The sequence below is a fragment of the Meleagris gallopavo genome, chromosome 8 (genome assembly GCF_905368555.1).
Source record: "Meleagris gallopavo chromosome 8, MGAL_WU_HG_1.1, whole genome shotgun sequence".
Lineage (NCBI taxonomy): Eukaryota > Metazoa > Chordata > Aves > Galliformes > Phasianidae > Meleagris > Meleagris gallopavo.
In genome coordinates this window covers 18,608,887-18,627,673 of record NC_139411.1, presented here as the reverse complement: position 1 = coordinate 18,627,673, position 18,787 = coordinate 18,608,887, and the positions used below count along the sequence as shown (strand labels likewise).

Below are 18,787 nucleotides of genomic sequence, written 5' to 3'. Positions count from 1 at the left end.
AATATCTTAATTATTCAGAGATAAAGATGGTTGTTTTGTTTTGTTTTTTCCAGATAGCAGTAACTTTTCTGATAATTCTGAATGTCTATGGCATAGCATGCTATGCTATTAAAACATCAAAAGATAACAGTAGTTAGTAAAAAAAGCCTATGAGAAGGTAGAAAAAAATGGAAAATGAAGCGTTCAGCAGCTGGAATGCTGTGTTGAAATGACACGGTGAGGGAGATGAGCTAATTTATTTTGTTAAAAACTGGAGAGCTCAGGACCAACTCCTGTGGAAACTGTGGCTTTTATTTCTGAAAGTAAGTGGTGTGTAGGGGAACTGTTATGTTGCGGCCTGATGTGATGATTGAGCAAGTGGTGAAGAGGTGCAGGTGGCTGATCCAGAGAGCACAGGTGCAAGCAATTCACCTGTGCTTCCCTCTTGACTGGAAGGGATGGGCCCTGGGTCCCCCTGGGCTCATTTAAGGAGTAGCCTCAGAAAGGAGATCATCTGCTGGATGAAGGCTGCTTTGTGAGAAAGAGTGTTCCCTAGTCAGAACTCCTCACCACCTGCTGGGTGAGTCAGCTTTTTTTTTTTCCCCCCTGCATTATGACTATTGGTATTCCTAACAGAATTTTGCCTGGTGTTGCAAAGAACTTGTCAGAAGTAGTTCTGCTGCTCTGTAGGACAAACATGGTGACTGATAGCAGCTGCTTGTGATTAGGTGCTATTTGAATGACAGAGCATAACAAAAGTCTCATGGCTGCTACTGACTGCTTGAGTAAAGTCCTGATGTCTACCTTCATTGGTGATGAAGAGTTATTAGGATAGAAGAAAAGTATAAAGGAAACCAAAGTGCAGCAGGTGTAATTTCTGCTTGCAGGGCTATGCACAAGAACTCAAATAATCAAAAACGTGTTGGATCATATACTTACATTAAATAACCTGGGATCCTTTGTATGTGGATGAAATCCCTTCTTTTTACATGCAGAAACTTCAAGCATGCCAGCATTAGTCAGTCTGAAGATGCCAGTACTGGAAAGCAAACATGAAACTACTGTTATGCAATGCCTATGTAATGCAAGTACAGAAATTCACACACAAATAACTTAACAGAAGGATAATGGGATGGTACTCAGTCACCTCTGATACCCTGGACTCACATTAAACTGCAATAATTTTCTCCAAGAAACAGTAATAGCCTAGTAACTACAAGATGACACCAGATTAATTAATGTTACAGACAAGAGTAACAGGTTAGAGTTGGTTACAGGGTACCAGCAGAAGCTATGAAGTTTATGAGACTACAGAGATTGGAGAAAGTATGCAGACACTGCTGCATAGCACTTGTGCACTTACCATTCCAGCTGTATTTACAGCTCTGCAACCTGAATGGCTCATACAAAAAGCTGGCCAACTAGAATGGGATTCATAGAAGTTATCTATGGAGGCAGAAGGCCAGAAAGACAGTCTCAAAAAATGCACAGTCTAAATATCAGAGTTAACCAAAGGGCCTTGAAATGTCAAACACACCAAACAATATTCACAGAGCTATAGAAATTGAAAGGAACCTCTGAAGATCACCTGGTCTGACCTCCCTGCATGAGCAGAGTCACACTGAGCAGGCTGTCCAGGACCATATCCACTTGGGTTCTGATTACAGAGTTCTAACAGTGTCTCTGGAAAACCTCTAACATTATAAATCTTCTCATTTGTTCTTACAGTTACAATTTTTACTAGGTTCTTACTGCTTGTGTTTTATGACATAAGAAAACAGAACCTGATTAGGCAAAGAGTGACCTTTACCAATCTATTCTTGAAACTGAGGCTTTCATGCCATCCTATAGAAATATGTCTAACCCTTCCACTTCCTCCTTCAGATGGAAGGAAGATAGGTCTGTGGTAGGCCACTGGCAATGAAGTCTATAGAAACAGCTCCTGTCATTAGTACTTGTTTGAGAAGAGTATAAAAATAAATAGAAATTTAAAACCAGGAGCTGGGAAGGGAGGAGGAAAAAGAAGCCAGAAAAAATACTGTGCTTACAGACTGACTGGAATGCATGTCTAAATAGATTAAAGAAAACAAACTTGCAATACACTCATTCCTGTTCTTCATCCCAGCTGACGTGTGCTGTTTGCATTTGATCCCATTTTAAGATAAGAAGTAGGCAAATATATCACCATATTACTTAGAAAAATCAGAACTCACTCGTTATGTTTTGGTGAACAAACAATTGCAATGGCCTCTGGTAACATGAGCTGATAAGAACAATGAGTATGAAGATCAACACTGGATAAGAATGCGGTTTGTGTTGGATGTGTCTACAAAAAGAAGGAAAATTCAGTATCGTGAAATATTTCTTGAAAGTGAGGGACAATGTGCATTCAAAAAGGAACAATAATTTTTAACAAGTAAAAGCATTGGTACTTCCCCAGGTTGGCATCTTCTTATTAACACAGATTCTTGGTTGTTAGGGTGGCTTCTCAGTGTGAAGTTCATGGGACATAACCTCAAGCAGATGCACAAACCGTTTTTCAATTATGGGGGGAAAAGAAGTGGAATGAAGAAGTACAAGATAGAAGGGAAATTACTTTACTGTTCAAAATCTCTAGAGTGAAATTCAAATAATTAATAATGAATATAAACAATGCAATACCCTCAGATTTTTTAATGGATTTTGAATACAGTGGAAAATAGATGGCACTAGGAAGTAATAAAAGATCCCCAAAATGAGAGAAACGAAAGTTGCACTGGCAAAAGCAGGCCTTGTGGTGTAAACAGTGTGCCTCAACTTCATTAACCAAAAGACATTCATTATCTGGGTAGAACATCAATGCTTATTTATATCACTATGATTAGAATTAAGCAAAGAAATTAATTTGAATCTTGCCAGTTATTTCTTTGGCTTGTCATTTCCGGGGTTGGTTAAACATAACATGCAGAACTGATACAGGAAAGCCAGAATCTCTGTCATACATACATGTATCCAACCCAAAGTGAGGAGATCAAACTGATCCTGAATACCAAATAATTCTTCTACGTTCTCCATGTCACAGTAGTCTGGTCCTGAAGATTGCTTTGGCACTATTACATGGGTAATAGTAAATTCATTGTGTGTCTGTAAAACAAACATTGACAAACTAACTTAGAGGAAAAGGAGGAGTATCCTCCCCATACAAATGTGAAAGTTAAACTGTACCAGTTTTCCACAGAGAATTCCACATGTCTCTATTCCTCTTAATGTGTTCGCCTCTGCTAGCAGCAGAAATTTGTGACAGAGATCCCTGGGTAAAATTACACCTCTGAGTGCTTCAGCCAGTTGAGCTAGCAAACAAATGAGAGAGAGAGATAAAAATGCATACGTAGCCTACGCAGCGACATTCCTTATTATAAAGCAATATACACAGAGGAAATTATTAAAGATTAAGATATTAAACTCATCACATCACAGATATCTAAAATGAGATTACACCTACGCTGCAAGCACATCATGCTGAATTGAGGTCACTAACTCATAAGATATGCCGTCGCCTGCCTCTTGTGGTGACAGGGAGTTGATCTCATTTCTCAGGCCAGGGCTTCTCAACAAACTTTGACTGAAGCCTCTGCAGGTTCTGGTTCTGTTCTCAAGATTCAGGCAGACTTTATGCTATAGGGACACTGCGGCTCCATCTCCATATGCGCCTACTGGTGCTCAGATGGAAATTGTAGAACCGTACGTCTCTCTTAAAATGAGGAAACTCTAGAACTGTTGTGTGTATATCTATCTATTCATGCTTATTCCACTACAGATTCTCTCAAAGTGTGCAAACCATAGAATTATTAGGTTGGAAAAGACCTCTAAGGCCAACTGTCACAAGTATGTGCAATACATGGTCTACTCTAAGCAGTAAAGAAGCAGATAAGGTGTAGAGAACATATGCACTTACTCTGAACAGCACTTAAAGCAGCTGCTGGTTTTAGGGCCCGGTTTACTGGAGGTGAATCTCCAGTAGAGACACATATGCCACTCTTCTCTTTTTTCTCTAGCAGTGTGGTAGGTGAGGAACTGTTCTCAGGTACAGAAATACAGGATAGCATACTTCCATCTATCTGCTCAGACATAACCATGCTCTCTTTAATCTTCTGATCTCGAGCCAGTTCTTGCTTCTTAAGCTGATCCTCAAAGAACTGAAACTGTTCTGATTCAAGCTGCTGCTGCCTCATATGTGCAATTCGTTTCTTCTCTGCCTCTATCAGCTTCTGCTGCTCTAGTTTCTTCAGAGATTCAGTTTTACATTTGTTCTGAAACATAAGCAAAATAGTTACATAGTCACTAAAATAGGCTATAAAAAGGAGGGGAAAGCAGCAATCTAATTGTATTAAAGAACATTAAAAGTGTATTATATTAAAAATCTCTTCTTAAAAAGCCTTCTGGAAGCTGTTAGCTAATGTGCCAAACACAAGCCTATCCCCCAGAGTAGTACAATACAGAATGAAATACTGTAAGCAAGGAAGTCTTAACACGAACCTTCCAAGCCGCATACCTGTGATGGTTTATGTTTTACTTAAGCAGTGAGATCGCTTTCCTCGTTTAGCTACTAAATCAAGTTAGTAAAAAAGTAGTTTTCAGAACAGCAGTGGTAAAGAGATGAGATACAAGTATAAATCCTTACAATTTTCAACACAACAAGAGATGTTTGCATAGGTTGGTTGACTTTCCCCTGTTTATTTCTTTCCTTAGTTTTCTCTGAATTGCTGAGAGGGGCTTAATCCCAATGCTGTGTAAGTGCCCACCCCAGCCCCAGGCATGCTAGGTGCCATCTCTGCCACCCCTCTGGTCTCACAGCCAACATGCATTTTCTATAGACTCATGCAAGTGTCTGAACAATATTCTCCCTGTAAAACTGAACCTGAGCATACCAAAGAACTGTTCTGATCTTCTTCAACTATCATGCAGCTACTATAGCACATTTATTTCCAAGCTCACTCTTGCGCTGCTTACTTTCAAATGGCCAACTGATCAGATTCTAACCCAGATTCTAAGCAGTGACTAGGTTTGTGCAGAATGGCTATTTTATTGCTTTATTTATATGAAGTATAGATGCAAAAAATATTCATACAGCAGTGATTTTATAACCACATAAAACTTACTTTGTTTTGCATGTATTCTTGATATTCTAAGCTATATTTTTTTAAAAGATCTCTCTTCAGTTCATCTGTCCGTGGAAATGCAACCTCCTTCAGTTTCTTTGGGTGGGGTAGAAAGATAGGTAAGTTAACTTTTCACTTTATTAAAAAAAAAAAAAAAAAAAATCAACTCATCTGTAATACAGACTTCAAAATAAAATAAAATAAATTAAAAAATACTGCTCTTTTCCCAAGAAAGCAAGGAGGAATTATACAGAGAATAATCAGCTTACTACACTTACGTAGTACATTGGTTACATAGCACATTGACAAACTATACTAATTTACATAAGTAGAAGCTGTTATAAAACTACTTGTTATCTAATGATCTAATGAGGAGATTGTTTTTCTAGCAGTCTGTTACCTCTATTTAACAGGTGTGTGATGACTAATGTCTTTTTTTTTTTTTTTTTTTTTTTTTTTTAAAGACATATTTTATAAATAAAGCCAGGGCCAACTTTCAGTGTTTCATGCAGGATCAACACATTTTACTGTAGAGCTCCCTGGGCAGAAATAAAGCATAATATGCCCATTTCTAGGTGGAAAAAAGAAAGGCTACAGTTGCACATGTGGGTTCTGTGACAGCTCTGGCAGATTCTTAACTTAAACAAAACCAGCACTATCAATGTTTATAGCTGATGCAGAGGCCACTACAGAGTAAGTTAGAGGCTGTAAGCAAGGGAGGGGAAGTAACCACATGCAATAGAAGGGAGTGAACGTTAGAGTGCTTTTTCCTTTCTCAGCAGGGATGTTATCCTGGGTTGTGAGTAACAGTCAGCATTTGGCATGAAATATTTTAGCCTTAAATATGACATTATGTAGCTTTAAGGTAGAGAAAGCCATGCAAATACAGTAGCATAAAGCAGAAAAGGCATTTATTGTTATTCTAACTATCCTCAGTGAGTAATTCCAGATTTTAAGTTCTTTATAAGGCTGTATTTGAAAATTGCCTTTTAGAAAAATAAGATGAATCATGCTGGAAGAAAAAAAAAAAAAACTTGATAGAAACTTAACAATACATATTTGGTAATAAACTAAGCAAAAATTCACTTTGATTCTTAAGCTGGTAAGCAAGTAATGTGCAGACATCATAAGGCCACGCATTTCTCTTTCCTTCTGTTTCCAGTGGAAGTTGGATCAGTAGCCATACATATAATTAAGATCAGAATGAAATTGTATGCAGTTAGGTTAGCGTGTTTTTATCACGTAAACTTTTCGAAATAGATGTACCTGGGTTTCAACAATCTACAGACTCGTTCAGAGATTGGCCTTATTCACCTTTTGGAATGTGCAGCAATGACCAAGTGGTTAAACTAAAATAAAACACAAATGTCTGGTAGAGAAAGTTATCAGAACTTCAAGCTCTGTTGGCTGCCTTGGGCTACGTATGCACTGGGGGAAAAGGAATGATAGGAAAGAACAGAAATGAAAACATGTCTCAAAGTTCAGGAAACCATAATCCTACCTTAATAATGACTTGTTTTTCTGGTACTGCACATTGGTGATAGTCTCGGTGACTGGGCAGCTTTTCCACAAACAAGCTAGAAAAATTAAACATGCGTATTTGCCTTGATAGCCAGAGGAATAGCTCTGTTAGCTTTTCTTTGGCAGAAAAATCAATTTCACTTGTTGCAAGTGTTAAACACCAAATTTCAGATGATTTGGAGCAGACTTCTACACCATTCCTTTGTTTAAACTATTGCTTTGAAGTCTTGTACAGGCTGGTTTGAGACACATGGGGTAATGACAGGAGGTTATTTTCTACATCTGAATATATTTTGTTTCTCATTAGCAGTGGGTTGGGTCAAAAAAGGATTAACTAGCACTCAGCACCTGCAAATACCCCTCCACACCAGACATTGTTACTAAATCTTATTTCTGCTATCTTGATGTTGCCTCAGCTGAACTGAGGAATCTTAAATAAGACACTGTCATTAAAGCAGCTATTTCTACCAGACTAAGCTGTACAGCTAAATGCAAGATTATTAACCCATCCAAACATCTAAATTATTGCAACACTTGACTGTAGAAAAGTTTGGAATTCACAGCTGCTATCATTTTTCCAGCAATTTATGCTATGTTCACCTCCAGACCTTCTTTTGAGACAGATGCATGCATTTAACATAGTTGAGGAAGAAAAATTTGGTTTAGTTTTCAGAATATTGGGAAAATAAAGAGAGAAAAGAAGGTTTCTTCTGGAAAAAAAAAAATCTAAAAGGTTTTTTTTTTTAATACGCATATTTTAGAAGCAGCAAAATAAATCAATCCCTCCTACAGCAAAGGGAGCTACTTAAGTTTACATTTGCCACTGAGAGTTTTCAGTTGATTATTTTGAGAGGTGTAATGAAAGCTGTCCAGATTTTTTTTTTTAACGGGGAAAATAGTCATACAGCAAACATATATTGTGGATTTTGCATTTACTGCTTTAAGAAGCGATGATGCTTAGTCCTTCTGGGGCAAAAAGCTGTCTCTTCCTGTTTTTTTTTTTTCTTTTTTTTTTCTTTTAAATCCTGTGCCGTGTTATCGCCTTTAAAATCTGCTGAGGCTCACAGGGCTTAATGATTAGTCTCAGAAATCTTATGCAAACATGGATTGTTAAGGCTTACACTGTATTTTACCAACATGTTGATCTATACACAACAGCCTGTGTGGAACAGTGCTCATGGTATAGCCTGGTACTGCAAACTTCAGCCTCCGTACATTACATTCATTCACCCTGGCAGTCAGGAGGCAGGTAAGGCTACTCCACTAGCAGTAGGGAAGAAATTATAATAAAGACTGAAATTAGATTGAAGATCTCAAAAGAAGGTAGCTATTCTGCAAGAAAACAGTGAGCATTTTTTCTCCTAAGCTAAAAGGGTGCTCCATTTTTCACTGCAAATATTTATTTCCCTCCACTGACAACTACAGCTCTAGTACTGTAACTTAGAATAGTAGCTACAATTACTATAAACTGTTTCTTACGTTATGAACTTGTTATAAAAAACAAAAGCGTTCTCCAGATTTCCTTCCTCCATGTAAATTGATGCCATTCGCTCCATTTCTACTCCAGATCTGAAGTAACGACGTGGAGTGATGTCCTCATTGATTGCAATATTGCTGCCAAGTTTGCTTAGGGCACGCACTCTCTCTTCTGGGGTCACAGAGATGTCCGTGTGGTCAGGAATAGCTACAAGCTTTTTCTGAAAAAGAACGGTGTAGCGTGGAGAACCAGATATTGCATTTCACTTTCAGTAAATGATCTTATTCAAGAAACTCAGAAGAAATCTTCAAAACAGGTATCAGTTTCTACGCTGCTAGTAACTGTTAAAGCATTCTAATGTTTCTTAATTGCATTACAAATAGGAAAGGATCCTTTCCCTCTCCCTTATTTTTCAAGCTGTAAGATAATCTCAGAAAGGAAATTATGGGGAAAAAAAAAAATAAAATAAACCCCAGCAGAAATAACCAAAGGCGACACAAAATGTGTCTTCTTCAGAAATCTTCAAAAATGAAATTAAATAAGGGTTCTACCTTTGGTTATTGAAGTAATCTAGTGGAAGGTCTGAAGGTGCAAATCGCTGTTACACAGTTCTGTGCTGTACTGTGTATGACTTCTGGGTACAGCTAATTTGTACAGCTACCAAAGGTTCCTGGAGCAGTCAACAGTTCATTTTACAGCTTCAGATAAGGCAGTTTAAGTTTAAGGATCTAGAACTGACTCTGCTGGAGAAGAAACAGAGCTTCTTATTGTAGTAATTACTTTTTTGCTAAGTGGTTAAGTAAGTGGCTACTGCAAGTTGTTTCCTCTTACATTGCTGAAAGGGTTTACCTTTTCTATTTAAAATGTTCACTTCAACTCTTTTAAACTGTGTCCACTGAAACAAACAAAAACCCGAAAGACTGTACATATGGAACCACAAATCCAGTGAAATCATAAGAGGTGAGGAGCTGGCAGAACTCAAGAAAATGCTCTCTCAGCTGACATCAGTGCTGCTGAACTGCTCTGAAACTGTTATCTACTTGAAAAGGTACTAAGCCATTAAAGCATCACTTTGTAATACATACCAAGGAACTAATACTGAATGGTTGTTCCATGTTGCCCTCTGTTTGCAAATCAAGGAGGTTGCTCTTCTGCTTCAAAGCCTCCATCTAGCTGTGAAGGATAGGCTGCCTCAAGTATTAATCCAGTGCTCAGTATTTGCAGCCAGCTGTCTCAGCCCGGGGAAACTTTAACAGAGGTACACTGATCGTGGTCAGGTGCTGGATGAAACAGGACAAGTCATTCAGATTAAGAATACATTCAAATGTCACATCAGTTTGTATGCCTGTATCCGCTCATTACTTCAGTTTCAAGTGCTTACATGCTTACTAGCAATCTAGAATTCAGCAGGCATGTCGAATTTGAAGTAGGAATGCACAGAACATTTGTGAACTAGCTGACTCGTTCTAATGTTATCAGCGGACTCACACAACATAGCAAATTATTTTTACAATCTTTACAGCAACTTGGATTAAAAAAAAAAAAAAGAAAAAAAAAAAAGGCCTGAGCAAATAAACCAACTTCTAAGCATTAAGTCTTAATAGTTCAAAGACTAAGCACAGAATCTGTTTCCTTGTGCATATGTCATGATTAGTATATTTTAAACCAGTATGAATCTCCCATATTTTTTTTCCTGCTATGCCTATAATTAAAAATAAGACAGCATACAAACTCATATCAGCAATATAAAGTACCACATGCTCCAACTGTACAATTTGTTCACTTCAACTCCACTCGAATTACAATGAAATATGACAAGTTGACTGATGGTAATTATTCCCTGAGCAGCTCTGAACAAGTAAAGACAAATATTTAGACATGCCGTGGTCATAAAAAAGAAGAAAATTAATTATCTAAATTATACTGGAAATATAAATGTGAAGCAGCTAATGTGGCCTTTCACTTCTGTGCTCTCAAAACAAACAGGCTTGATTCTGAATGTCAAAGATGCTTCATATATTGCAATACATAATTGCTTTATGTTTTGTAAAAGCATCAACTGTGGGTTCAGCAAAGATCTTTTCTCAGCATTTCTCTCTCTAGAAGCCGGAGGGCTCTGGGTTGGAAGATAACAATCCTATCATGTTTTCACTTGCTGCTGAAGCACTGATTTCTGAATCATTTTTACAGGAACTACCACTGTCTGTTAGGTCAGCCTTCAGTTTTAACCATTAGTTGTCAATGTTATAATGAAATGTTATAGGAGACATTAAATTCATGTAAGCAATATGCTTTCTTTAAAAATAATTGGAATCATCCTGCTTAACTGCAAAATCCCTTATTTGGCACGCTTAGTGAATGAGCCTTACCTTGTTTTTACATATTATCTCCTAATCTCAAGTAACTTATTCTTGCTTGATTTTACTCCCATGTTTTCCATTTTCAAGAATTTTATTCTTGTTATCTGGCATGTCACAGATCTGTGCATTTAATTTAAAGACTAGCTTTTTCAAGTTAAGGTATTCAAAACCCTTGCACACTAATGGAAGTTAAAAAAAACCAACAATGAAGCTTTGCTTTTACACCCAAGACGTCAATATTAGCCGTGGTGGTAGCATTGATGGAAAAAAGTTATCTAAACGATTTAATTTTATACAAATGGAGCTCTGGTACAAATTATAATCTTGACAGGAGAGCCCTATTCATTGTCTATTCACAGGCTGCAGAAAGGCCTCACGGGACCACAGTAATGAAATAGTTTTCCTTTAGCTAAGGCTAAGCTTATGGTTCTCTGTGGCTAGTTCCACCTGAACTTAGCTGGATCATGGCAGCCCTAGTAGGCTATGAAAGGGGAGGACTACAAGCCTGGATAGTGCAGAGTTTACATTAGTCTTCTTTCCTGCAGCTCTGATGCTCAGCACATGTTACATTTTCAATAAGAGGCTCTGCATTCATACACTGGCTTAGGAACACTAATTAAAAAAACCCCTCAGATCTAAAAAGCATTCATTTTAGTCACAGAATCATAGAGTCATAGAATACCCCCTGTTGGCAATCCCACAAAGATCATCAAGTCCAATTCCCTGCTCTACACAGGACCACCCAAAATGCAAATCCTGTGTTTGAGATGCGAGTATTGCCCAGATGTTCCTTAAACTCTGGCACTTGATGGCAAAACTGCTTTTCAAGCACTGTCTCCCTTATGGACCTTCTCCAAAATCTAGCATGGAAATGGACACAAGATAGGATATGGATTATACACTTCTTTCAACTGATAGCACACCTTGAAGGCCTTTAAGTCTGGACCACCTAGGCCCTTGCTGGTCAGCAAACGGGAAAATCTTAGGGCAGCAATTGAGAAACACACAAGTCACCTTTTTTTTTTTTTTTTGACTTTTTTTTTTTTTTCCCATTTGTTTTTCCTCCATCATTACCAAAAAATCTTTGCTGAAGAAGCTTGTGGTATCTACCAGCCAAAATCTTGTGAACTAGCAAGGGAGCATCATGGAACCCCTTGGATGCCTCTAAGAATCTAAGGCTAAACGAAGAAAGTATTTGAGCAATTTTTAACCAAAAGAAGCACTATTATTAGGAACCAAAACCCACGTACAACATCGGGTATTTTAAAGAGAAGAAGCAACTCCCACTTCCTCAAATTGTGCCAGTGCTCAGAAAGGATGCAGCAGCTGTGCAGAGAGTGAGGCACTGAGCACAGCCAGGCCACTGAGTACAGGGGAGCAGGGGGATCACAACGGATGAAAGAGGAAATGGACTTTTCGAACTTAGCTTCAGGAGCTCTGATCAATTGCTCCTTGTCTTGTGGAAATAATCTCATGTTTTACTCTACAAGAGCAAAGAGAAATGCAAGTAACTGAAACAAATTTTATATTCAGAAACACAGAATAGTTATGCAAATACAGGGAACCACATTCCAGCCCCAAGCATGGAGGATAAATACCAACAGCAGCTGTCGTCTACTATAGTGTAAAGTGCTCTAAAGTCTAAGAGTGAACATGCATTTTTCTGCTGTACAGTTTCAGGCACTCCAACTAATTTAGATGGACTTAGGTAATGTCTGATTAAGAAGAAATGTCCGTACAAACAAACAAACAAAACAAAAAGAAAAATAGTGTTTTAAATGTTATTAAAAACAATTGTTTCAGTTCAGGCTAACAAGCACAGAATCAAGTGGAAGGCAAATGAAAATCAGAGAGCAACTTTAACTTAGAGCATACTCAAACATCAAGCTACATGAAGTATATCAACATGTATCAAGAGGGCTAATGAGATAGAGATGGTAGTACTCTCACAGGATACTGCACAGGCTTGTTTCTAGCAATAGTGTGAGCACAAAAGAGCAAGTCCCTTTGCCTGAGCCCAGCTAAGATGGCAAGCTGAAGAACCGTGACCTGTGATAGCAGCAGGTGGTACGCTTGGCTGCACAGCAAGGCTAATTAGCCCTGGTGAAGTACTGAACTAATGAAATCACACGGTTTGTGTCTGCAGTGGCTGTGCACAGCCAGCTTGGTCTGGGCAAAAGGAGTTCATACCACTGAGGCCCAGGCCTAGATCAGGCTTTGGAGCACCAACAGGCCGTGCAACCCAACCATGTGAGGCCATAGCATGCCAACATGGCTGGCCAGGCTACCGGCTGCAAACTCTGCTGAGGGACATGCAGCCACACAGCTCTGGGCAGCTCAGGGTGCAGAGAGGAGCTCAGAGAGACACTGCCACTGACACCTGCAGGCTGCAGAAGCTTGAGGATGGAATTGCCACTGGTTACTGTCAGCTTGAGGTTGCTTGTCTTTCTTGTGTCTTCAAATGAGATTTGTAGATGTTGAATGACCTTTTAGATCTATAAATAACAAACAGCTGAACTTTAATACATGACTAGTTTAATCACTAGTTTCCACTTTGCCTCCCTGTAACATACTTCTTACATTTCAAGAGATGTAGTTGCATTACACTGACTTCCCTACCACCAGCAGTGTTTGTCAGTAAATAAAGCTTCATTACAGAGATCACCAGTAAAATTTTACAGAGCACTTTTTAATGTGCAAGCTAAACTTCTGCTAAAACTTACAGGAGCCTGGGGCATTAGCAATCATTTACTCTTTGCATGTTTTTAACAGTAGACTATTTTAGAAATATTCATCCTTTGTTAGATACTTTGGTAGAATGTAAAGTGCATTAAAATCGTTTGCTTCAGTTTATTGCAATCAAGGTGTGGAGATATTTGCTAATAAAAGAACTAAAACGTGGCATGATTCCACTTTTCTACAAGATACTCTTGGAAGTAACGATCTATATTCATACTGTGATTACAAAAAAGCTTCCTTTAATACTGCAATAAGAAGTTAAAACTCTGTTAAGCTCTGTTTTACTACTCTATGAAGTGTGATGATTATAGAACTCTAGAATAAAGATGTCTCAAACCACAAGAAGGTCACTTCTCACTAAAATAGTCAAATAAGCAAGTGCAAAAAAACCCTTGATTTCCCATGATGGAACTTAATCGTCTCAGCAAACTTGAAATAGAGAACATCCAGTCATTGCTAGATGAAGGCAAAGGACGGTTTCATGCCAACAAGTCACCCATGGTTCAAATATTTGTACTTCTGCATTTTGAAGTTGATGTTCAGCTGAATTTGGTGGAAAAAAAAAAAAAAAAGATTAGAAACACGGGCATCTAACTCATTCCAGCTCTGTTTGAAACACCAAGCATATTGGTATGGCATATAATCATTTCCACACATGCTTGGGTTTGGATACAAAATATGCTAAAAACAGCCTAAACAGCAAAAGGCCTTCTGTTGATTCTCTCCAAAAAGAAATAGCGTGTTCATCTGTCAGCATGTTTTCTGAAACAGCAGTTCCCTACAACAGCAAGTGATTCAGCTGGTAGAGTAAGTAGTCTTTTCTGGAAAAAAAACACAAAGCACTGAATGTCACAGCAAGATCATTCTCTGGTGCAGAGAAAAAAAGCAGCTAACACAAAAGAACAGAAGGGCCTTTCAATGAAGAGAAGTGCAAGGAACTGCTTGCTGACAGCCCCAGCTTGCTCAATGAAGAATTGCTCTTCATAGTAGGAACTACCAAACTGGGCTCTGTAAAAGATTGTCTCAGTAAACGTTCATAATTTAACATAGCAATAATCTTTTATTCATTCATGTTTTATGTCCATGGTAAGGAATAAAACCATTCAACATATATCCATGAGCAAAGTCTCTCATCTTAACCCACAGGAAATAAAATGCATCTCATCAGCTTCCCTTCCGCAAAAAGGCAGCTCACAGAATAAAACCTCACCTGCCATCCTGAGCAATAACTCAAAACTGACAGTTTATTCCACCACTCAATCCTCTTCCAGTTTGGCACAATCTTAATTTAGGATAATGTTATTTCAGTTCCTCTCTAACATATGGCATGCAGAATGCTGATGCAGCCCATGGAGGTTAACTGCTAGAGGCTAGGGACAGGATGGGACCATGTGCTGATGTATGTTTAAAATTTAGGGTAAGAGTATGTTGACTAAGAAGCAGAATTAACTGCTCTCAGGACAAACGTCACTGCTACAGACAACGTGACTGTAGAACCTACAGACATTTCTCATTGCTTCAGAGCACAAAGGACTCTGACCTTCATTTTTAAGTAGGCTTCTGAAGTCAAGATTTGTAGTGTCTGTGTTACTACAAAAAACAAACAAACAAACAAACAAACAAAAAAACAACCATGCATTTGAGCCGTCAGTGATGGCTTGCTACCAGATTTATTAATGTGCTCTACCTGTAATGATATGGACCTCTTGTAAAACAATGTCCTGAAAAACAGTCTGGAAATCCCGAACACTGGAACCTGCACCGGTGAACTATTGACCACCGAGTCATTTTCTCTGATGGCTTCTTGTATTGGGACAAACTTAATCCCTCCCTCCCTCTTTCCGGTAACACCATTCCATTACAGCAGAAACCCATTTTTGATGTAACAAAGTTTCACCAGAATGCCTTGAATCTGTAACACCTTCAGGCAGCACAGGACAGCATAGGTCAGCATCTCTCCTATGACCTATTACAAGGTTAATTTAGACAAGGCGTTAAGGAACAAAGCCCCATCCTACATCTAGGAAATCCACAACAGTTCCCCACCAAAACGAGTGTACTAGCGCATATTAAGCCAGTAGAGGGAAGAAATGAAAGAAATAGTTATTATGATGAGATTTGTTCTTTGATGATTCAGCTGAAATACTGAGAGAAGATACCTGCAATACATGTCATCCACTATGTAGACAAGAAGCTGTGTTACCAAGGGAAACAAACAAAGGCTAAAATCAGCACAGAGGTCTGTGACACATCAGAGATTCCCATGAAACAAAGAGAGCAGGATTACTTCCAAATTCTCAGGAATTGCAGCTTTCTTGCCTGCAGTCCTGCTTGTCTCAGAGACAAAGCCCCAGGAAGGAGCAAGAGCTCTCCTTCCCATGAAAGGTAATGGTTCTTCTGACAATATCTGTTACTTAATTTTATGACAATTCCAAATTCTGTAACTACTAATAAGGATACTTTTAATGGGGTGAGTATCCACGTGCAACAATTCATTTTGGTTCCTATTGGATGACAAATTCCTACTGTCTTATTTATTACAGCTCATAATGCACATGATGAGAAAAAGGAGAATTAAGTTTATCAGACATTTCTGGCACAAATTCACAGTCCACTTGGAGTCTATTAAATTATCTGTACAGAGTCATGCCTGTCTTGTGGCCTGAAGTCTAGAAAAATAATAATAATAATAAAAAAAACACAACAATTTGGGGCATTAGTTCAGTGGATTCTGCACCCTAATGGTTAAGTGAGCAAAATGCAGGTAAAAACTGATAGTGCCATTACCTATGGGATGGAGTGTGGTCAATTAGTACAAATAACCACCAGTTAATCAGGCGTAAGCACCATGCTGCAGAAACATATTAAGATAATACTGTAAGTTGATTTCATAATGAAGTCTTTGACCTCCTTCTCTAATCTAGCTGCAGGATCTCTTGTGCTATGAGTAGATGGGAAAAAAACAAAACAAAACAAAACAAAAAAAAACCCAACAACCAAAGGTATTTGCCTTTACAGGAAGGATTCAGTGTGCTTCGGTCTATTTTTTTTCTTCTTGTTAAAAAAGGATTACAATGCCTAATTTCTTGTTTCTAAGTTTCTAAGACTGACAACAATAGGCACACACTTCATAGCAGCACTGAGAGTAACTCAGCAGCTGCCTTTAAACCAGCTGGATTACCCACAGTCTGAAAGCTGAGTGCAGTGCTGTGCAGCTCACCCAGGGAAGCTATACACAGACCATCTCTGGACCAAAATAATTTCCCAGTTAATGACTTGCCCTTTCAGGACGAATCTGATGATATTTACTCCCCCTATGCAGGCTTTACTCTTAGTCAGTGGAAAAGCTGTAGATCTTTGGAAGCCTTCTGACAGTGATCTGGAGATGCTGAAAGAGGCAGGTACTTTTTCCAGTGATTACACAGAGTCCACTACCTCCCTAGCTCAGTTCAACACATTGTGTGCTGAACTGTGAGTCATCTGGAACTGCCAGTAGGAAGTGATAGGCAAAGGATGCGCCTGAGGGGGTGCCTGACTCATGGCATCACTGGGAGGTGTCATCACCCATGTAAGATCTCAAATGCTGATTTTTTTTATACGAGGATATCTATGCAGGAACAGTAGAAAGCCATATGTGGATCAGTCAGGATCTGTACTGTACTGGCAAGATCACTTGCTTCCATGGACAGATACTTCTAGTTGAAACGTTGCCCTGAAAGTTTGTTTTTTTTGGCATGGCAATCCAAATGTTATATATTTATTGAAATGATATAGACAAAGACTTCCATTACAAGGTAGCAACCTGCTTTTCAGAACACAAATTGGAAATGTAACTTTTGATACAGAAATAAAATATCAGGAGCCAGAAAAGACCAGGAAAAAGAAAACACCCTATGCATACAAGTTGGGCAAAGACAGATGAAGCATTAATTTTTATACTGCATTTTCTTCAGTGTCTTCACACATAAATAACCTTGCCACTCCCTAAGTTGCTGAGGATTTCATGACATCCCTCACCTCGAGCTGTACTTTCCCTTAGCATGGTGATCAACTTCCAGGAAATATCTTAAGGCCTCATCGTGAATCTATTCAGACACATAAAGAGAACCACAAGAAACACATTTGTGGTATTCTCATTGATTGAGCCACCAAATCCTATTTTCAAACCAAAAACCATACAATAAATTCCTCTCACTTACATGCTCTTAGAATACTAATGAAAAAACAAGCATGGATTTGTGCCTTCAGTATTGTATTGCATTTGGGAACAGTGCTTCCTGTAGTTCTCCATGATCTAAGAAGCTCTGGATTTGCTAGTAGTGGCATTTGGTTTAGTTAGTATCCTGAGCATGTAGAAATGCAATACATGAGACAAAAACATTACCTCAGCAACATCCACCTTCTCCTAGGAGTACTTCATGAGGTTGTGGGTCTGTATACAACTTCCTAGGACCTGCTGCTCTAAGGCAGTTCACCAAACATAAGCAAGCTCCAGCTTTGTGCAGTCAATCACTTCAGCCTACCGCAAGGAAAAGCCTGCTCATGTGAAAACAGACTGTGTGCCGCTTCTGCCCATGGCTTCTTGGATGTACACTCAGTACTGCACACATTATAAATATATATATAAAAAAAAAATTCCAAAATAAAAGGACTTCCCTCAAAGGGACTTTCTGTCACCCTTCTGAAATGGGAATGTGCATCGATGTAACAGAGCCATTAAGTTACATTGCTCGGTACACGTTGGAGAGATAGCTGAGGTCCTACAGTGATCACCACGATGTAGGTACAAAATGAGGTGAAAGTTACAGGTGAACAAGTAACAGCACTTCTTCCTTTTTACATTCTTTCACTTTCTGATCCGATGACAATATTTCATAGGTACGTAGCTGGGGACGGGAACGATTTAAAAACTGAGTGCAAGCACAGGCTATGCTTTCCTCCGCAGCCGGGCCAGGCGCTGACGGCTGACGGCTCCTTGCGGGCACATGCGGCGGCCCCGACAGGCTGTCAGTGAGCGCGGCTCCGCCCGCGTCGGCGGGGTGGCCCGGAACCGTTGTGGCCCGCGGGCTGCCGGCACCTGAGAGCGGGCAGGGCAGGGCAGGGCAGGGCAAGGCAAGGCAGGGGAAGGGAGGCGGCCGGGCTGATGGGGCCGCGCACCCAGGAAGGGCACGGCGCGGCACGGCGCGGCGCGACCTCTTTCCCCTTAGCGAGCACCGACGGAAAGCAGCGGGAGGGAGGCAGGGAGGGAGGCCGGGGAAGGTGGCGGCTGCTTACCGCCGAGCCGGGCCGCTCTCCGCCAGCGGCTGCCGAGTCTCGCACGCGCGTGGCCGACCCTGGCGAGAGACAAAGCGAGGACGCCAGGCAGCGGAGGCGGCCAGGGCCTCTCCCGCACTCCGTCGGTGCCGCGGAGAGGGGCGCAGCGCAGCCCCCCGCGCTGCCGCAGCCGGCCCGGGTCACGGCGCGGTGCAGGGCGAAGGGAGGAGCCTGCGCGGCGCCGGGCAGCGCGGCAGGGCCGCTGCCTGCATGCCCAGCGGCCGGGGCGCCGCCGTGCGCCCGTGGCTGCCGTTACAGTC

General features: G+C 40.0%; 1 protein-coding gene across 1 annotated transcript in view; it reads right to left on the bottom strand.

The window, feature by feature from the left end:
* Positions 1-18,787, bottom strand: part of STAMBPL1 (STAM binding protein like 1) — a 21,122-nt gene extending 2,335 nt beyond the window's left edge. The window contains exons 1-10 of the mRNA XM_085229759.1: positions 18,489-18,787; positions 9,201-9,395; positions 8,118-8,335; positions 6,619-6,694; positions 5,118-5,213; positions 3,914-4,268; positions 3,184-3,308; positions 2,965-3,102; positions 2,193-2,305; positions 919-1,018 (exon numbers count right to left, since the gene is read on the bottom strand). Of these exons, the coding sequence (XP_085085885.1) occupies positions 919-1,018; positions 2,193-2,305; positions 2,965-3,102; positions 3,184-3,308; positions 3,914-4,268; positions 5,118-5,213; positions 6,619-6,694; positions 8,118-8,335; positions 9,201-9,284 (1,305 nt within the window). The 5' untranslated portion in view covers positions 9,285-9,395; positions 18,489-18,787. The remainder of the gene's footprint in view (positions 1-918; positions 1,019-2,192; positions 2,306-2,964; positions 3,103-3,183; positions 3,309-3,913; positions 4,269-5,117; positions 5,214-6,618; positions 6,695-8,117; positions 8,336-9,200; positions 9,396-18,488) is intronic.